The 22068-nt window shown below is 43.5% G+C and overlaps 1 protein-coding gene across 1 annotated transcript; it reads right to left on the bottom strand.

Moving 5' to 3' along the window:
• Positions 1-847: 847 nt before the first annotated feature.
• foxn1 (forkhead box N1) lies at positions 848-20754 on the bottom strand (the record flags this gene model as incomplete). Its single annotated transcript, XM_080006621.1, has 12 exons — positions 848-1143; positions 1488-1955; positions 2072-2279; positions 4114-4210; positions 4474-4592; positions 4943-5047; positions 5228-5512; positions 16436-16567; positions 16985-17206; positions 17330-17446; positions 17663-17698; positions 20659-20754. 12 exons carry the CDS (start codon positions 20752-20754, stop codon positions 848-850), a joined length of 2181 nt encoding a protein of 726 aa, XP_079862747.1.
• Between the last annotated feature and the right edge of the window lie 1314 nt (positions 20755-22068).

A 22068-nucleotide genomic window follows, 5' to 3' on the forward strand; every position in this document is an offset into this window, starting at 1 on the left:
TTTCATTAGCGTTAAAGGGAATTACAGGCGGTCTGCAATGCATTTACTTTATATTGTTTCATATAAAGTCCCCCCCCCCCTAAACCCAAAACAATGGGATCTATTTAAAATTCTAATAGCGCTATAAAAAATGATTTGGGAAAACAAAAGATATCCTGACAACGACTCAGCCTCTCTGCTGTCACCTGCTGGACAAACGACCACATGACGTCTTATTTGTCACGACCATCCTACCAGGAGTTCCTCCCCATCCGTGTGAATTCTCAATGGTTCAAGCCCGAAATGAAGAATCCATTTTGGTTTTTGTGTGAGTTTTCCCAAGGTTAAGCACCAAAGTAATTGAATAACAGAGTTAATTACCTGAATATGAAATGCAGTTTCTCCCCAATATATAACCAGCTAAAATATCAATCAAAGGTCCACATTTGCGCTCCAAAGTTTTACACCGGGTATCAATTGTGTCAACTTTACAAGCCTGATTGTCAATCTGAGGGCTAATTATTCAAATTGTCCATGCTGGTCAGTCAATATGAGAGAGAGCTTGTTGATGTGGGTGTTTGGGGAGAGGAAAACGATTTCAATCACCGCCTTAATGAGGCTGAATGAGCGGCAAACATAAAGTGTTGCTGTTATTCCATCCGCTCACGGAGTGTGTCAACATAGTTATTATTATTCGAAAACATAATCTTTAAATAGGTTTCACTGCTGTCTTAAAAATCTGCTTTAAATAGAGCACTTAACATTGAATCAACCAGAGGAAGCAGGCCCGATCACAACCCAAATACTTTGAACTTTAATATGCTCAAACACACACCACCCTTGCTGTTGGAATAGTGCGTTCCGCTCCCTAAAGCAGGGAGACAGACGTGGTGCAGGACGTCAGGTAACCCGCCAAGCTCTCCACCCCCGAATACACCATCGGGTACCGTCCATTGATGTGCTGCTCCGAGCTAAAGCCACACCCCATCATATCCTCCACTTCTTCTACTTCTTCTTCTCCCTTTCCCAGACCGATGACGGAGGCCAAGTCTGGCCGGCCTTGGGTTTGGATTTGGATTTGGGTGATGGACAGTGGGAAGGTGGTGATGTGTGATAAGGAGTCCGGCGCCATGCTGTCCTCTCTCAACTCCTCCCACAAGTTCCCTGAAAGAATAGAATTCAACAATGACACAATGACCGAATAAAGACCTTGAGGGCGCTCTTACAGCCTCGTCGTTACTTTACTCCGTGTAATTAATTGAATAGAAATAAGTGCATTTAATGGGTTATTCTCAAATACTAACATTTAAGCATTAATCATAAAACATTAACATTAATCCTGAGAAATTGTTTTTGTATTTATATTTTTTATATTTGTATTTATATTTATAAACTTTAAGTGAACTCTGCCTTCAAAGTCACCTTTGGAATGACGCAGAATGGAATGATAATGATAATTTAACGACGGGCTCTGCTTGGAATCGACCCACGGATAAGTGGAGTCCCACCTTGGAGCTGCAGATCCGTCAGACTGGGGTTGATTGAGTCCACGTCGTAGCTGGCGTCGCCCTTTAAAATGACTTCCTGCATGCTCCCGGGGCTGAAGCCGTACTCCGGACACAGGGAGGCGCAGTAGGCGGGCGGGGTCTTCCCGGCGATAGGTGAGTCCATGCCCCGCATGTGAGACGGGAGGCCAGAGGGAGGCTGCTGTCCACAGGGCGAGTACAGGGGGAATAAATTAGGGGGGTGAGGGGCGGTGGGGGAGAGATAGCCGGGGCGCTGCTGGGACGGCGTGGAGACGTGGGGGTAGTGGGGGTGTCGACTGGCGAGGCAGGAGTCCTGGAGCCTGGAGTGGGGGAGGGACAACGTGATGGAGTCGTAGGCGGAGGAGCGTTTGGGTAAGGATGCCTGGTTGGGGAAGGCTGGTGAAGGAGGGATTTTTTCCGGTTTCTCCCCCAGGAGACGTTCCAGGTCCTCTGTAGGCGTCACCAGAAAGATTTGTATTAAATTCAACGGATAATGAACACCCGATGTTGGTGTTTTGTGATGCAGACCATCATAAGCGTCATTAAAAACGACCGCCCTTTCCTACCCGGCCGCACCATGCTCTTGCGAACGCTGACGGAGTCTTTGCGACGCCACTTGTTCAGCTCCTCCTGCATCTTATCCACCTTGGCCGGGTTCAGAGCCCACAGGCAGCCCTTCCGCGACGAGTTCCCCATCTTGTTTTCTACCTTCTCAAAACACTTGTTCAGGGAGAGATTGTGACGCACAGAGTTCTTCCACCCATCCGGAGCTGTCTGCAGGACAAGAGAGGGTTTGCAATAAAGAATCTAAGGGAAAACTCACAGATACCACATATCTTCAGAATATCTCACTTTATGACGAACTGGTCAACAAGGATGATTTTTTTTTAAAGTCATACCATTAAATATTACACAAGTAGCACATCAGTAGTAGGCCTTGTACTGTTACCGCAACATTTTTTTAAAGTGGCATTCAGAAAGATTATTTCCTTTAAAAATGACGTCTGTTTTCTTCGCTGGCACCTTTTAAGAAACAGTGTATTTGCATGATGTACATGCTCCTCTTTAAGCCATTTGCATTGTTGGTGGCGAGGTCCTCCGTTCCCAATTTGAATATAAAGATCAACAAATCAATCAATTCAGAACAAGCCATTCTTCCGAAAATAAATAAATTGACCTGGATGTTGAAAAAAATAATAATTCTGGGACTTGTAATGTAGTCCACTGGCAGGTTTTAATGCAAACCACGAAAAAAATGTAAATCAACCCTGATGAAAAAATATGATTTTAATCAAATTGATGTCATATTGTGTGAACTCTGGAAAAACAATGAAGTACTATTGTAATTGTACTAATTATTACGAATAATATTTTGTAGTAATTATTACAAATAATTCAGTAAAATGAGTTGATTCAGTTAAACAGAGATTTGTTGCGCCATAGCCTTCGACACGAGGACACGGGAGGCGGGCGTGATAATTTTTAAAATCCTTCAGGTATTCAGGAAGAGAGTTCCAGAGGCAAGGTGTGGCTGAACCTAAAAAACCTTGAGACTTCTCTGAAAATACCACATTAAGTATATCACACAGGAGGAGGAAGACGTTAATATCCACTTTATTATGACTGCATTATGCAGAAAGGCACAGCTAGAAGTAGGAAGTGTCAAATGCTCAAATATCATCAGTAAAGCAAAATAAATTCAAATTAAACCGTTAAAATAAACAACCTTTACATGTATTTACAAGAAAAGGACGTTAATGTTGTAGCTGCATTACGTGGATGCACGCCCACCCTGCGCCGAACTGCAGGGAATCTGCTGCTTCAGTCTAAATGGTTTGGGACCCTGCAGCCTACATGTGTCAGTGTGCAGGCAGCTGTCTGGAAAGCAGCCAGTGTACGATACCTTCCCCCAACCTGGACTCCAACGTGCCTTTGAGCCCGATCCAAAGACGAGTCAACAATTTGATTTGTAGATGCCTTGGATCCGTGGAGATCTGTATTTTGGGACTTAGCTGAAGGTTCAAACTGAGGTTTGCACTTGCAGCTGCCTCGAAAGGAAACGCGTCGTCGGCCGGCATCGCCTCGGCTTCGAAGGCAAACTCGTGCCGAACCCCAACGAGACGTCTCAAAAGGGGTCGAATCGCGACGCGACCTCTGACCCCATGCCCTCTCCGATGGGTAGAAAAAGTCTAGAGCTGATTTAACGGTGATTTGGCAAAATGTCGGAGCCCTCTGCACTGTGTCACATCACGGAGTCCCCAAGGCTGCGGTTCACCTCTCACCTGCACTATTCCATGTTTGTTGTACGCCCCCAGCGTTTTTCCAGAGAGTGGGCTGGTGAAAAAGCGGCACGGTTTCAATTCAAACATTTTTTAAATCACTATAAAGGAGGATTCACGGATGATGTGATTTAGTTGGTGACGAGTGTCACACGTTCCCACAAAGCCACACGGGGGGACAAAGCCATTTCTTCATCTGAGCGGAGCTGCTGCAGTGGACCCAGCTGTGATGGTCGAGGTTCGTCTGAAAAACGTTCTTTCTTTCTCTCTCTCTCTCTCTCTATCTTTCGCTGAATAAAAGGTTTTGGGAATGAACGGATGACGGATACCTTGAAATAGGGGAATTGCTCCATCATGAAGCTGTAGATCTCACTGACAGGAAGGCTCCCCGTTTGGCTGTTCTTCAAAGCCATGAAGATGAGGATGCTGAGAAACGGGAAGACAAAGACACAACATTTTGACTTTGACGCTGTGTGATCAGTAGCTGCCGTTCTGTTCATTTGCCATGATAGATGCATGTCATCAGTATTTTGTCTTTTTAATAGGAACGTCTCAGATTGAGTCGGGGTTGATTTAGGTGCTCTCTGAGGAAGAAAAGGTTCGGGAACCCCTGGCGTAGACAAATATCAGCTCGTCCGCATGTGACGCCGCTGTGGGTTTAGAGATCGACGGACAGATTTGGTTTGTACCTGTACGAGTAAATGGGTTTGGGAAAGAGCGACTGTGACGTGACCTCCTTGAGAGACGAGACCACGGTGTACTGAGAGCCGCTGGGGGTGCCCTTCATGGAGTGCATTTTGGAGGAGAACTACAGAGAAGAACACACAAACACAGTTAAAATGTATCGTGCGTGCATGTGCACACATGTGTGTGTGTGTGTGTGTGTGTGTGTGTGTGTGTGTGTGTGTGTGTGTGTGTGTGTGTGTGTGTGTCTACAGTATAATTTGCTTAAAGGAACATCCGCATCCCTATTGTTACAGAAACGCAACCACATTCCCCGACTTGTGTACACTTGAATGCATGGTAATACAATCTCATATATTTATTTAGTACCGCCCAACGTCTGACACCTCAGCCAATGACAATCACCGCATCCACACCAGGCTTTTAGCGACTCTAGCCACTCTCACTGTGTGTTCACCACTCCACACTCCTCACCTGCGACACAGGGCCCAGTGGTCTGAAGTGGGCGGGGCTCTGAGACAGACAACAAGGAGGCTCCACTGGTGGAGCTGGTAGTTCTGGATATGCACACTGGGAGCCCTGTGCCAAAAGAGCGGGTGATCACACACCTCCTTTTGTTTGGTATAATCTGTGCAAATTCAGTAGAAATGTAGGAATGTAAAAGGGTCTCTTGCGCAAAGCCAGAAATTTTCTTTATTGTTTTTGACAATACGCAGCCAAGTCACTTCAACCAAAAAGGCCCATCCGGGAGTTGTTTACCGTCAGTTTGGAATCCAGAAAGCCATCGTCGTATTGGTTCCAGGATACCTTCGCCGCACCGTGTGTGACCTCCCGGGTTTCCCCGCCGTGGAAGCCGCTGTAGGAGGGTGGGAGAGGGCGGGGGGACGCACCCAGGGACGCCGCAGCTGCGTCACTGAACTGGCGGCGGTACGGGTGGAAGCGCTCACTTCTGCTCGCCGCTTGCATCCGTTCCGGGGCGGGAACCCTTGCCCTGAAGGAGTCGCGGCCCTGATGGCTGGAGTGGATTCCGACCCTCTCCTTGCCCTGTGACGTGGTGCGATGGACCCGTAACAGGGATTAGAAAGTGACACGGGGAGACCTAACCCGACGAGAAATATGAGGCCCGTGAACCGAAATGCATAGGTGGTGCTACGGTGCGTTTGGGGGAAATCCTATTCCAGCTCATGAAAAGAGTTTTCACTTTCTGAAGGGAATCGCAAATGGGATTTTTTTTTTTATCAATAAAAAATCAATATCAAACAGAGTTAACAAATGGTTTCATGACTGTCAAAAACACCACGCTGTTTATTCGAAACACACACACACACAAACACTCACAATGTAGTAAGAAGTTGCTATAAACTTGATGATGGTGATTATGTTCAATGACAATAGGAAAATTAACATTGATTCTAACTCGACCAAAAACGCGATTGCGTGCTTGGCTCCTGATAACCGAGCATATATTGTAACATATCCCATGAGGGAGTAATTCATTTGCCTTGATAAGATCCACTGCGATGTAAAAACAGGGTAAAACATGTTTCCATAGTCTCGGTTGGCTGTGGGAATTCGACCTGCAGAGGTCCTCTCGGTGCAATCCTAAACCACACACATTCCATCTATGTCAAAGCAGAAGCTGATACTCTGGTGCTGCAGAAATGCTGTAGATGAGAAATGCAAACGCATGGAGACTAAAAGGCAGCAGTCAAGGCTTTTTGATGTCCTTAAAAAAATGAATAGCTTTGAACAATAGTACAGGGGAAATTAGTGATGGAACAGTATCACTTTCATTTTTCGGGGGTAATGCAGTATTCTTCAGAACGGTCTATTTCCAGCTAATGTCCTTGCAGTTTGATAACCATGTTATTGTAGACGGGGACCTGTTCTCTATACATGTGAGTCTTATTAGTTATCAATAAGTCCTTCTCATCAAAATAATACATTTCTAACTTTCTCACGTTATACCTAACCCTAACTATCTTTAGTCCAGTACATAAATATGAACACTTTCTGTGGAAAAAAAAAAACGTTCGTTTTTCTCCGAATTGGGATCAAACCAAGGATCAGTGTCACTCTACCTGATATATCTGGTATGTCTACTTCTAACCTTTGAACGGATGAATTCCAACATACTGTACTGTATGTATAACATGACGTTTGCATCCGCTGCTGGGAGCAGTGCGGTTGTTCTGCGGGAAAATATTTGAGCATGCGAGGTTTGGTTTGAGACCGATGGACATTTGAAACAACGTCCTCAATCATCAATCATCGCTCGAAAGGGACTGTAATACCTGTGACTCCTCCATCTGACGGCAGAGAATCCCACGAGGACGGAAAGCTTCTGTCTTGGGCCTTTAGCGTTGTTGGTTGAGACTATGAATCCTAGGAGAAGAAGTGATGTCATTATAAACCTGGAAACTGTGAAATATTGACACTGATTTAGTTTCCACAGCGGCATTGGGTACATCAAATCAACTTTTTGCGATCATAAACACTTTGCACAATAATATTAAACACTGAAATGTGTGTTACTGCTTTGCACTTAAGGCTTTGAGGCACTCTTGATTCAGACTACTGACATTATGAAGTGCATACTGTAGGCCGCCTTAAAATGTGACTCAAGAAATCCTGGATCCTGAAGCTTAAGGGACAACGCAATGAGGCAATCGTGGCCATGTTGTTCAGCCACCACAGCCCCCATTGAGACAAAAAGAAAAACCAGGATATATTAGATCAACAAGAAAGGCTATGATTAAAGGTAAATCTTTCTTTTCCTGTCTTTGAACCCAAACCTTATCAGAGTCGTTGCCCCGTTGCACAGCGGACGACAATGTGATTGCTGTCATTGTAATGGGGGTTCATAGTAAATCACTAAATTGGGACGCGCTGCTCCCATAAAATGTTAGTGCTTGGTAAAATTTAGTTCACTTTTTGGTTATTATACGACCTGACATATTTTCTTAATTTAGGAAAAAGGCAGGAAGGCGTTATAACGTGTCGGACCTGGCGCTTGTGTCGCTACTAATGGTTCGTTTCTGCTGACTCGTCATTTTATTTCATGTCTTCGCCCGAGGGGAACTGGTTGATAAGTTCTCGGTGAACGATGTGTTGAAACGCCAACGCTGCTTTGACACCTTTCACGGACCAGGGGCCCCATCTTCCTCACTTTACAGAGCCGTCATCCGATCCAGCGAAGGTGGGGGACACGTGTCAAGGTTCCAGTAAAGGAAACCTCACCCTCATCCCCACACAGCAAGCTCATTAAAAACTGCCAACAAACCGTGGCCATTAGGTCACCAAAAGCCAAATAACGCTGAGAGAAGCTGAAAAGGACTCAGGCGCCCATCAGGTATCCGTGTGTGTGTGTGTGTGTGTGTGTGTGTGTGTGTGTGTGTGTGTGTGTGTGTGTGTGTGTGTGCGCGTGTGTGCGTGTGCGCGTGTGTGTGTGCGCGCGTGTTTGTGTGTGTGTGTGAGAGAGAGAGAGAGAGAGAGAAGTATCCTCCGTGGTTCGGTGTCAAGGTGAGCGATAGTCCTTTCACCATTTTGGCGACAAATCCTCTCACACATCCACGAGCCACAACGTCTCCACTAAGGAGGACTGTGAACTTCGAGGAACTACTGAGCACGAAGACCTGAAGACTTTGTAGCTTATTTTAAATAAGGACCCCCCCCCCACAATCCATCCACAAATCAATATAAGCAGTAAACATTCTAATTAAAAGAAAATAAGTTGTCGAAAAGCCTAGGGCATTGACTCAGCCATGACATTCTGAACTCCATGATTCGTACTTACTGAAGTAATAAATATGACATGTATTATATATGTAGTGTAGTAATTATATCACAAATGTAGTAAAATATATGTTATATATGAAGTAATATATATGCACTCAATTAAGATGAACAGATAGCTTGAACTTAAGGAAAATGAACTTAAGACATGTAATATATCTCTAGATATATCTATATATGTCTCTATTATTATATCTATTATTACTATTAACCCCCCGGAGTAAATTCAGGAAAGGAAAAATAAACTAATTTAAAATCTTATGAAACAAACGTAAAACTAACCGAAAGTAAGAACTTTTGGTTGGTGGAGGTTGGTTGGAGTGAGGAAGGAAAGAAAACTTTTTTTTTTGCATAAAACACTGGGAAATACAAAAATGAACGTAGCTCCTTTGTGTGTGATGCCTGCTGGGATATCATCAATCAAACGCCACGGATCACAACAGCGTAAAACACAACGTACAACGTGTGGGAAGGTGTTTTAGTACGTCCCCCGACTCGAACGGAACGCGATGAACACAATGACGAGAATATAATAACGATAAAAATAAAATAAAAACACACGCGAGGTCACACGCAGTGGGGGCTGCCTTGCCTTGATTTCAGCACTGTTGAAGTCAATCTTCTGATCTCTGAGTGTGTGATGGAAACATATGTCAGTGACATCAGATCTCCCTGGATCTCATTCAACAATGTGTTGCAGTCCTAATATGCAAATTATAATTCATTTGAACCGCTTTGTCAAAATAAGCCACAACATGGCAACAGGTGTTTTTTTGGACTGTTTAGATGCAAACTTCGATGTCGGGCTTTGTCCCAATAGTTGACAAACTGATGCAAACCTCTGGACCTACGATGACCGGCTCCACAGACAGGAACGATGTGGAGGACTGTAAGTATGTAAAAGGAAACATTTGATCTCAATCCAGCTCCATGACAGTTTGCACTTCCAAAGAAAAGCCCTGCCGCTCAAATTCAATGACAGAGCTCTTGCATACATAGAGTGTGTATATATATATATATATATATATATATATTTAATTAATTAATTGATTTATTTTTTTTAATTTACATGACTATTATTCAGAGAGAGCTTCTTGTGCTGCAGCCAGTTTGTGAGTCTCACAGTGTTTGTTCAAGGGACGAGTTGGAAGATCCCACATGCTTTCTTCACTCCGGGCTCCACATGAGAACAATGCCGCTTCCTAACCGCAAACTAAGCTTTATACAAGGGAATTAAGTTATCTAATCATCTTTGATGTGATTTTCTGGGAAGAGCAAGAACCGACATGTCAATTTGTCTTGTGTGAAATTACCTTGATTGCAGTTGCTTTTCCCTGCTGTGGCTCAGTGCTGCAACTGTGCGAAGGCGGTTTGGGGGATCAGGTGCTTCTGACGACAAGTACAAGCCTGGCGATGAGCTCCATGCACCTGAAACAATTCCTTCAATGAATTGTTTCCCCGCCCAGAGGCCAAGTACGGTCAAATTGCAGAATAAGAATTGATCAAGAAAAGAAAACCTGCCTGAATAAACGCCTATCCACAAGACGGTATTGGCTAAACTGCTGCAGTGATAATGCAATTCCCAAAAAAGAGCTTAACTCACCCTTTGGTTGTCAATAAAGCTGATAATGGGCATTCTCCTCTCTCTTATTGTCGCGTCACTCCAATATTTTTTTCTTCATTCCATTCACCCGAAGGTACTACGCTTTGCTCGTCAACAACCCTTCAAAGTGACGGAGCAATGCGCGATTTTATTGACTTTCTGTGTGTGTGTGTGTGTGTATGTGTGTGTATGTGTGGAAGTGGCTGATGGCTGGTTTCGGATTTTATTGTCATGCTCCTGTGTGTGTGTGTGTGTGCGTGCATGCGTGTGTGCGTGTGTGTGTGTGTGTGTGTGTGTGTGTGTGTGTGTGTCTGGCTCTTGTCCAGGCCAGCACTACAATATACAGAAGTAAAAAACCTGCCACAACAGGTTTTGGGAGCCCTAATGCTGGAATCACTGGCGGCTGGGAGCCCGCTCTCCCTCCCTCCCTCCCACCCTCCCTCTCTCCCTCCGTCCGTCGCTCTTTTTCTTTTCGCTCAACTGAATGGTTACTTGCCTGAATGATACATCTGATACACCTCTGATTACATCCACTGGCACACAGCGGCCACTTTGCGCTGGCTTCTGAGCACGCCCGTGGCAAAAGGTCATGTTGGTTGTTATCCGGTTTCTCACACTTATTGCTCATTTACACACAATGGCCACGACGGAGAAAAAAGGAAGTTTGGAGCCTTGCTGTAAATGAATAAATATAAAAATAGACATAAAGACTGACCATGTGTGACCCTACGACAAAAGGCCCGTTACCTTCCTCACCTTCCAGTTAGTACATTGCATTACATTACGCTTCTGTTGCAATCAAAACAATCCATAAAATCTATACAACTGGGCATGCAATACAAAGCAGTTATAGTGTTGTTATCAGACCTACCCAATGCCAAGCTGTCAGGTCCTAGGTTAGGTGTAAAATCAGAGTTCTGCTGGTATCGCAGCAGAAAAAAAGTGTCACTTCAGAGCAGAAACTCTCTGTATTCCTCTGCAGATCGATCTGAGAGAGAGAGAGAGAGAGAGAGAGAGAGAGAGAGAGAGAGAGACTGGATATGAACAGGTGAGTTCCTCCCTGAAACTTTAATAGTGGCAGATGAAGACTACGAAAGGATTCACCCCACCCCACCCCACCCCCGCCCCAACAAAGAAATAAAAATGAAAGAGTGCGAGAATAAGCAAAAAAAAAAAAAAGAGTGTGGGGGGGAGATCGAAATGAGAAAGAGAGGTATGTTAATGCAGGTAGATTCCTATCCTATCCTCACAGTGAACCAGGAAAAGGCAGCAGCACCACCAGTAACACCTTCACCACCACCCTTTAGCGAGAGCTTTTCCCTCTGTGAAAGGGTGAGGCACAATAGCAGATAAATGTGGATGGTATGAGTTACAGGTCGAATAAATTATTGTATTACAGTGCAGTGTTTCAGCCGAACAAAGTTACTGCCCGAGGCCCCCTCTGCAAAAAGAGAGAGAGAGAGAGAGAGTTTACTACTGGTGATGTAACCTGGGAACTGACTCCATTTCAGGGGGCAACTCAGTGGAAACAAACTCCCATTGTTTACTGGGTTAAAGAGTTGAAGGACTTAAGGGAGCAAATTTATATATATATAAATGTTTGTATGCGTGTGTGTGTGTGTGTGTGTGTGTGTGTGTGTGTGTGTGTGTGTGTGTGTGTGTGTATGTGTGTATGTGTGTATGTGTGTGTGGGTGTGTGTGTGTGTGTGTGTGTGTGTGTGTCTGTGTGTGTGTGTGTGTGTGTGTGTCCGTCCGTTGAGTAAGATCACAATATAATTATAATATAAGATCAGCATTAGGTGTGTGTTGACCAATGTACAGCAAATGTCTAATTCCAAGTTTTGCATATTGCACTAAAAAATATTATCAGAGAGTTGTCATGAGTTTATTTGGACCTTACTTTATAAACATGTCAAGTTACATGTCAACGCTTTAATTCCAATCATCATTTCGGTGCAAGTTCAATTTGCAACACGTTCAAGTTTACACGGAGAATTCAGCCAGAACATGCAGTATACAAAGTGGCAGAGAAGGACTATTTTTGTCGACTTGCACAGGCCTGTGTGTGTGTGTGTGTGTGTGTGTGTGTGTGTGTGTGTGTGTGTGTGCGTGCGTGCGTGCGTGCGTGTGTGCATTATTTACCTTGTAGATGAAACCTGAGGTGAGAAAATGTAAAAAGAAAATCCGATTTTAAAATGTGAATGGTCTTGGAATCCATACTTGGCATGCACTGCCATGGTGGGGTTGAATTTTTTTTACTTTGTCGAGGTTCTTTTTTAGAGGGGTGGTAGTGTTAATAGGGGGCATATTATATATATATACATACAGTATATATAAGAACTGTATACTGAATAACTTACATATTATATATATATATGAAACTTATTAATTATATAACATATAATTCATATAATTTAAATTCCAACAACACAGGTATATTCCCCAACCAAATTAACACTATGGTAACACATGCATATCGTTTCTCACCCATAAATTTGTTTCATTCGTATGTTTATCATAATATAATTACTTTACCCATGAGGCAGTTACATCAAGATGCAGATAACCAGGCGCGCAAAAGCTGACATTTATATCCAGTTGAATTGTATCTATGAATGAAGTTCATACTGAGGGTATGACCCTATATCACTATTCTTGCCCAACACTGAATTCAATAGAACATTCAGAGCAAAGGCAAAACCAGTATCCTGCTTTAATTTTTGTGCTTTGCAGAATGAAATTTTAATACAGCAGGAAAAAGACAATCACGCTCTGTGACACGGTTCAATAGATTCCTTTTGGTGACTATGAGCACGGAAAAGCGTGTGACCGGGTTGTTCTCAAAAGGACAGAAAGATCACCTTTTACCTCAACCCCTTAATGCCTGGTGCACCTGTCTCTGCAGGCCGGGATCTGCAGGGTTGAAAGCCTGGCTAATCGACTTTTAAAAACATCATCCATTGATCGTTCATCGTCTACTTGCCCCATTTCATTATGCTGTGTAGCGAATCAGTTTGTTCGATTTTTTGATTTTGTGAATTCTAGAGACCCTCCGTCCTGCTCTCAGTGTTTAGCTGGTTGATATGAACACTCATTAGGGGAAAGCCAGCAGAAACAAAACCACCTTGTGTTTCAAAAAGATATTGAATCTTTTACAGAAGTTATAAAAGGAAGTCCAGTGGTACTGGAAATTATCGACACGTCTGCCTGTTTTACTTTACGAGAAACATAGCTTTAATCCATGTAAATCCATGTAAATCCATTGCATTCAAGACAATTTCTCTGTATTATCAGTTAAGGACTTTTTCATTTTGTGATGAATAAAGGCATTTTTAGTTTGCTTCGAGGAATCGTGAAGCAGGCAAAGATTAAATAAATTCATTCATACGATTTACGATAGCCTTATGAGAACACTCACAGTCCCTCGGGCACTTCCATTTATCACAAATGTATTCCCTTTTTTGGCTCAGGGAGCGCTTATATAAATCTCAGGATTATTCCATAATATCAAACTGCACCTGTCTCGCCACAGGACACTATTTAATGCATTTTATATGTCGTATTTTAACTCACCTTGTCTTTGAAATTCCTGGTTCCAAGTGAAGTCAAATTTATTCTGTTTGGCCAAGTGGCAAGTTAAGGCACACGGTAGAGCTGCAAGAATTTAGCAGGTTGTGAAACACATAATCGACAGCTCACCCACATGCCAGTATAAAGCTTCAAAATGACACATCATCAAGTACACTGCAAACAAACAACATGTTTCATAATAGTAATAACCTTAATTAAAACCTTTATATATACACACAGTATATGCTTTCTAATTTAACAAACAAAAAATACATACTGTAGCAAAGTATAAATTCAAATCCAAAATTTGAAATTCTAATTAAGGAAAGTTAATTGCAGAAATGTTGACCTACCATTGAAAAAGAGAAGCGCCATCACACCTTCAGTTGTTCCAGGGCGTGAACACTGAACTGAACAATGCACGGCGACTCATTGAAGACATGTTAGTATACTTCCCAAACAAATTGGGACTAGAACGGTTCGGTTTCATCGCTACTTTGCGTCACTTTATTCGCTCCGTAGTCGACTGGTCACTGTGCGGGTGAAGTAGTTTCACCCTTTTCAAAAATCTGTTCCCGCCCATTCAAAAGTTGGACGGCTCTGAGCCAAGCAGCTCGAAAAGCGGATTTCAGTGGGTTTGTTATAAACTACTTCCCTATTTTCCTTTGCCTGTAATCATCTTGCATTTCACCCAATCTGCCATTTTAAAAGGATTTACCTTCTGTCCACTTGGTTCTGTTTTAAATCAATCAGGGAGCCAGCGGTCCTAATCCCACAGGAGGGAATGGGATTTAAACGTCAACGCTCCCCAAAATCAAATGAGTACTGATAACCTATGAACTCCTTCCCAACCAGATGTGTTTTATTTTATCCATTTATTTTGTTCTCGATGGGAGTGGAAACACTAGTTACGCTTATGTCCATATTATCCAGAAACTCATGTAGTTTGAAGCACATAGTGTTTTTTCTTCATTATATTCTTAAGTATTTTGGCTCAATATACTCACAGTATAGACTTCACACCCAGATGTCTGTTTTAATTCAAAAAGAAAAAAACATTTGTGTATGCTGTTTATTTGCGAACCTTTGATTTTCTGGTTACTAAATATAAATGTAAAATGATAGTATTGTATAATAGTACTAATTGTTATATGAATAACAAATAGACGCTACTTTGTGTTTGGAAAATGATTATTGATTGTATGAGGATATTGATTGAAAATAGTAGAAAAATAATTTAGAACAACAGCAAATAGTAAAAAACAGTTTGTAAGTTTTCCAGTGCAGTCCAATTCAAATTGCCATCCCCTCTCATTCATTATTTTTGTTGTTATTCAACCAGTTGAAGAATCACTGATATCCATACTACAGGGTTCATAGTACGGAACACAGGTAGTTTATAAATAGTAAATAATTTATTTAAAAAAATGCAAAAATAAATAGAATGTGTTTGAGCATGGAGAAGGAAGGACCTCTACATTTGAAATTGCAGCAAAATAGCTCCCAGCCAAGTGTTCCGTTGTCCATTCTTGGTACTCAGGGGGTGGTGGTGACGTTGGTGTCCAGCTGGAACATGACCATTCTCCAAGAGCTCAGGGCGATGTTGGTTATGACCCCCAAAATGTTAAGAACGAATCCTGCTTTGGCCTGAAATCAGTAGAGAAGTTATGGCTTAGGTTTCATGTGAGGGCCGTGAATGAGCTGTATGGACTTTAATCATTATCTGCACGTCAGTATAGAATGCCCTGGTGACACTGAAATAGCTAAAATGAACATCCATACCACTATAAGCAGCCTCTCTAAAATAAGAGCTAGAAGTAGCTTATGTGTGTGTAAACTGGAGGATTCTTTCAATCCACCAGGTTTCCATGACTTTGAGGTTGCCATGGGAGAATGCGATGCATTGGGTGGAGTGGCCACAGGGAAGGAACAAGATTGACACCAATGTTAGACAAGACCAAATGCTGACAAAATGTCATATGTATGTGTATGTGTGTGTGTTCATTGTCTCAACATGGAGGCCAGTATTGGCAGGAAGAGCGTTGTGGTGGCAGTGTTGCTGGGAACATCCAGTGAACATGGCCCCCAGCACGACAGGGCAGGATGGAGACGGGGAACGGAGGGATGTTCTGCAGAGGGGCAAGACTTTCTCCCAACCAGAGAGAGAGTCCAGATGTATTTTTATGCACGGAAAGAAATACGAGTCACCCTCAAAGCGATGTCTACACACAACACCGACAATACACTTCAGGGTGCCCTGATGGCACTGTCATACAAAATAAATTGCAACAGAAAAGCTGCATCAAACAGACATTTGTAACAATATAAACCATTCCATTTAAAGTGGAAATCCATAAGATTACTTTTTTTTAAATAAAAGTCCTATTTGATCATTTACTTATTTGCTCCTTCTAAGAAACATCCATTCAATGCGTTTGTATGATGCATGTGCCCCCTTTTACGCTGTTTCCAGTGGCGGTGGCGGGGTCCGCCTTTTTCGTCCGCCAGCAATAATGCACTGACTGAGCATGTCCAAGAAGGGCGTAGCTGGTTGTCGTCAGTAGACTGTCCAGGTGGATGAACATTCACAAGATTCTGGGAGATGTAGTGTAAATCCACCCAACACAGACAGTCTTATGGATACGCACTTTAAACTATGTAGTATGATCCATCTACGATAGTTAGAAAAACTGCTTCGTGGTCATCAATCTTTGAGGTTTTTGGCTCAATATCATAGTTGACACTAGCAACTTTTCTGCGTTTCAATGAGTAAATGGTGATATGGATATAGCCGTAGAGTCTGCCTCGTGTTATTTTAAACCCGGAGTGCTAAATCATTGCAGCAGCGCTCTGTTTACAAAACACGCTGCTTCGCTGTTTTGGAGAAATGGAATCGACCTTGGGTCCAGTAAGACAAAGCTATGCTCAACGTAAGTGACAGAAGTGTCGGAAATAATTCATCTCAGGGTTGGTAGGGCAAGAGCCGTTGCAGATCTGACCATCGGGCCTAACGACAGCTTAGTCCTCGATGCCTGATGGGTCGAGGCCTGGGAGGAGATGGGACAGTTAGACGGAGTCAGCTGACTGCGTTGTGTCGCATGGCAGTCAAAATCCGTAGTCTGTGTCTCTACCTGCGATAGAGGAGGCTGCACAACAAAAAGGAGAGCTCATAGCTTCTTCGTACTGAGGCTGGTAGAACAAAAATTTGTGCCGAGTTATTTTGGAACATTTTCGATTTTAGCATTGAGTCATCAGGTCTTGAGTGTCCTAACCAACGCCATTTTGTGTTAGTGTGTAATATCTGCCCCTTGTGTCCATGCATATTATTTTATTATGTTACAGAATATTATGAGGAATAAAACGTGTTAACGAAATAATAAAAACAGGACACATTCCCTTTCCATATGAAACTCAGTGCCCTACTTATCACAGGCAAGCAACACAACCTTATAAAATGCCTGTTTTGTTTGAATCCCCTGCCCTTTAAAGAGTCTGGTTACTGGCCCTCGTCCTTTACATATAATATAAGACTAAACTAGACGGCCTACCGTCCTCAGATGTGCCAGGACGTCTTGGTGGTCTGCACGGGATGCAGAGGCTGGGTTCTCCAGGCCAGCTTTCTCAGGGACCCGCTGGACGTCCCACTCCTCGGCTTTCCCCTCGGTGTCGCTCAGCTGCTGCAGCACAGCGTGGGCGACGGGCGGCATCATGGCTGTGGAGGCGGTGTTGCTGATCCACATGGACAGGAAGGCTGCGGTGCCATCATCAGACTGGAGGAACGGGAGAGGAGAAGATGAACCAAGAAGGCGAAAGGGTGGACTTTAAGTGTTTCTGAGAAGGTGGAAATCAGACAAAGAAGGGATCTTATCTTACAGCGCTGCCCTCGCTCTTACGAGAGGAAGAACTCGAAGTGTGATTCTTTGGTGTAGGTTCCAGTGTTCCAATGCAATGGCCAGCAGCAGGCTTCCGATGAACAGCAAGTTGGAGTCTTTTAGGTACTGGATACAGACCTGGTTGATGAAAAACAAAACAAGACTCTTAAACTGTATTTCAATAAAGTACAAATCTAGCTGCTGGACGTCATGAGATCAAAACAGGCAGGAATGTTGAACTGTGGAGCTATTGTTCAGCAGTTCACCCATCAATCTTTTTAGGTCCAGGTAATGCCATTGACATAATCAAAACATTGACACTGTCTTGATCAAGATCGAACAATTCCCCATCACGGGGAAGAGAATGACGGGCAGCATGGGGTTTTGTCTCTGGGATGCAGAGACAAAACACAGAGCTCAGGCAAAGGCTGAAATTTGCTACATGCAAATAATGTGCTAATGTTCTTATGAACAAAAGGGTATTGAACACTTTACTACTACTTTACACACAGACACACACACACACACACACATGCACATGACATTTGGTCTTGTCTCACGTCGATGTCAATTAAGTTCCTTCCAGGCGACCATCAAACACCATCATACTGCACCCGCTGCACGTGATGTTGCCGCGCATACACGCGGGCACACACACACATACACACACATACGCACACATACGCACACACATCGCCAGCATTACAATACGAAAATAGAGACCCCCCCCCCCCAAAAAAAAACAATGGAAAATTGATTGGTATGTGCAAAATTAAAAATCAATAACAAACAAGGTAAGAAAAAAGTAAAAAAAATCAGAAGTTATCTTTACTTAAGGAAAGCTAGATTTGTTTTTAAATTGTATTTTGTCAGCTCGTTATTTTGTGATATACTTGCATAGAAATACCAGAATGAAGGAAAAAAGGTCTCTGAAACATTTTTTTTTTTTCCTGGGGGAGGACCCCAGACCCCCCGACTAATGCTTTGTCAATGGGGTTGAGTTGGATTGAGGTGAGGTGGCAGCATCGGAGGACAGGTTGGGTGGAGTTGGGTGAAGTATGCATGGGAGGGTGGAGGCACCCGTCAGGAATTTTGCGGCGTGTGCACCCTGCAGGGCCTAAAAGTCCACCGCACGCGTTCGTGCAGCGTACGGGCGTGGCGTTGAGTAAGTGCACGCTTTCTAATAAATCGATGTTAATCCACTAGGGTTGAAATGTGTAGAAATGTGTTTATAAAGAGTGCAATCAATTTGAATGTGTTCTATATAAGCTCACATTGTACCAGAGACTGGAGCTAAAAAACCTGTTTTAAATACAAAGAAGTGTGTGTGTGTGTGTGTGTGTGTGTGTGTGTGCGCGCACATGTGTGTGTGTGTGTGTGGGGGTGGGGGGGTCAAGTTCATTGGTGGGTTGTTATAATGTGCATAAGTTCATTTGACTGGGGGGAGGTGTCCGGGATAGAGTGGAAGGACAGGAGAGAGGGGGGTGAGGAGAGCACTGGGTGCCAGTCAAAGCGAGAGAGAGTGCCTGAAGAGAAGTCCGTGATAAAAAGGGACACGGCCGTCCCATGGTGTTATTTTCCGACTGGACACCTCAACCCCAGGGTAGTTGTCGCCTCGCCTCAGGCAATTAAAGCGGCTTCGGCTTTCCACGGAGGTTCCGTCGGCGTCCCCTTCATTGTGTCTGTCTGGTCGACCCCGCCACGCATCAGAGTATTATCAAACTGTGTGTTAAAAAATATTTCACTAGCTGCTGTTTCCAATATTCCTACTCCTCTCTCTACGACGCGTCTGGGACGCTTCACCACGCAGCCGGTGGAGCCGGTGTAAGATCACGCTGCGCCCACACGGTGCGCCACTGCGTCCAGGGGGGGAAACTCCTACCGATATCGCCTAGGGCTCCAAAAAGGCTAGAGCTGAATCCTTCATTCAGAATTAACGCTGTCAATGTGCTGAACGTCCTGGTGGACTTGTACACAAAAGCCAATCACTGTGAGGTAGGAAAACAGAACGGGAATCATCAAAGAAATATCGTAATGTTACGTGACGAAGCAAATTCACTCCCGGTGTTGTATTGAAATTCAACAACGGGACAAGAACAAAGTACACAGTGCTCATTCAAACTGATTTGAAATAAAGAATTTGCCGGAGGTGAAAAGGGCCAAGATCAAGGTCTTTCAATTAATGGGACCGTTTGGCCCCATTTTTTCAATTTAGCGTGATTAAAGATTACACATGACATTGTCCTGGGAGATGTACAAGGTAAAGTACGCTACATTCTCTTGTGGGATATCATTTTTTGATTCCTTTATGATTGTCAAAGGTTACTTCTTTCATTTTGTTGATCTAACATCATTTTGTTTTTGATTTGGATGTCCTGTCGTTGACAGCCCATCTACCGACCCCCCCCCCCTTTTCTCTGTCTCTCTCACATTTGTCATCTACTGTATAGATTCAAATAGAAAAGAGCATAAATAGCATAATATCTGATGTGTTTTTAATTGCTCAATTTTATCAATTTAATTGTGACCTTCTGCATTATCTGTAGTCTGGACTATGGCAAATATCATATATATATATATATATTATACCTTCCTGTCCCTTTCTCAGACCACTCAGCTATAAACTTTCTCCCTGATGTTTCTCTTGTTGTGGAAAAGCATCCAAATCCGTTCACCAGCAGAGCCGACACGTACTTCCCACCTCACTGAATAAAAAATGTGTGGCTCTCTCTGCTTCCAGAATCACGTTTTCCTCTCATCGCCACTAATGCTGTTATGAAATCTTTGCTTCACTATGTCTGAACTAACTGCTGGTGATGGTAGTGATAGAATTGAAGCTTCTTCCACTGCAATATTTATTCAAGCGACAAGCTAAATGAATTTTAAATACAATTTTAACCTAGGTGTTTAAATTAAAAACAAAAATTGAAATACAATTTTAACCTATCTGTGATTATGCCATTGTTATATAGCAAAATAACAATTCCTATATTTTAAATTAAAGCAGGATAGTGAGTAGTGGGACAGTTAAAGGTGACATACTGCCTGATGCCCTATAACAGAAAAAGTCTTGTCAATACTATTAGGATATCGAGTGCCATCACAGGAAACAAAAGTTTGCAAGGAACATTGCACTTAGATGTGCGTCCAACGATGTTCAAAACGTTGTAAAAGCATCTCTGAAACACGCATGACGTACCAGCAATGGACACTTTGTTACACAAACTATTAATGAAATCCCAACGTAAGAAAAGAAAACTTGAAATGTGAGGTGTTTAGTGATTCTTTATGCCGCGGTAGCTTGACAACATCAAACTCACACAGCGTCAGATGAACTCCAACATCCTTACCGGGCCGGGGATGAGCAGCGGCGGGATCAGGAGGGGGGTCAACAGGACGAGCGGGAAGTTCCTAAACCTCCAGAGAACAGGAGAGACAGCCGCCATGACTCCAGGTGCGGACACACAGAGAATTGGAACGGGAGAACGACAGGCGGGAGAAAAGGAAATTGAGGCGAGGGGTGAGGATCTATGGGATAGAACACTGTTTGAAGGAGAGGGAAGAAGATCAACCTCACTGTATATTACATTGTGTATAGGTATACAACCCAGTGGCAGGATTACACATTAACTGAGGGGGTTCACAGGGGGCTGCGTGAAGAAGATGAGTTAATCCGTCAAGTGGTTGAATAGGTAAAAGATGAAAAGGTGGTATACAAGGAGGAATTTTATACTCACTATAATCACTAACAAAACTATCAATGTTCTCGGCAAGAGGATCTGCAGATTCTTCTGCAAATCAAGCTGTAAAACACAGACAATGAATTTTAGAATTACTTTTTGACATTTCTGGAGACGCCTGCAGAATTGTCCGTTTGTTTCTGTGCGATTTATAGAGGTCTATTTGATCATGTGTGAAAGGATCGTGTCTATGATGATAATAATAAATATAGCTGCGGGCAACCCAGCCACTGGGGAGATGCACAAGCCAGTGCATTCCTAGTGCCGGTCTCAAGTCCGGACAAATGAGGAGGGTTGCGTCAAGAAGGGCATCCGGCATGAAACCTATGCCAAATCAAATAAGCGGACCATAAATCAGATTTCCATACCAGATGGGTCAAGATCCGGGTTACCAACGACTGCCGCTGGTACTGTTGGCCCGTGGAAACCTTGCAACTGTCGGGCGGAGGAGAAGAAGAGGGGGAAGGCATGTCTGGAGTCAGCAGGATGGGGAGTTGATGGGTAGGTATTGTGTCAAGGAGAGAAATGTGGAAGGACTGATGGGGGTGGATTTTGGGAAAAAGGATGGAAATGGCTGTGGTGGATACATATTTCAAAAAGAGGGAGAAGCACAGGGTGACATATAAGAGTGAAGGAAGGTGCACACAGGTGGACTATGTCTTACACAGGAGGTGCAACCTAAAAGAGATTGGAGACTGCAAGGTGGTGCAACGTAGCTAGGCAGCATCAGATGGTGATCTGTAGGATGACTTTGGAGATCAAAAGAGAAAGAAAGTGAAGGCAGAGCCGAGGATCAAATGGTGGAAGTTGAAGGAGGAAGACTGTTGTGCGGAATTCAGGGAGGAGTTAAGACAGGCGCTGGGTGGTAGGGAAGCGTTGCCGGATGGCTGAGCAACTATTGCAGAAGTGGTGAGGGAGGCAGCCACAAAGGGACTTAGTGTGTCATCTGGACAGAGGAAGGAAGACAAGGCGGCGGAATGAGGAAGTACAGGATAGTTATACGGAGGAAGAGGTTGGCCA

The sequence above is a fragment of the Zeus faber genome, assembly GCF_960531495.2.
Source record: "Zeus faber genome assembly, chromosome: 9".
NCBI classification, from domain to species: domain Eukaryota; kingdom Metazoa; phylum Chordata; class Actinopteri; order Zeiformes; family Zeidae; genus Zeus; species Zeus faber.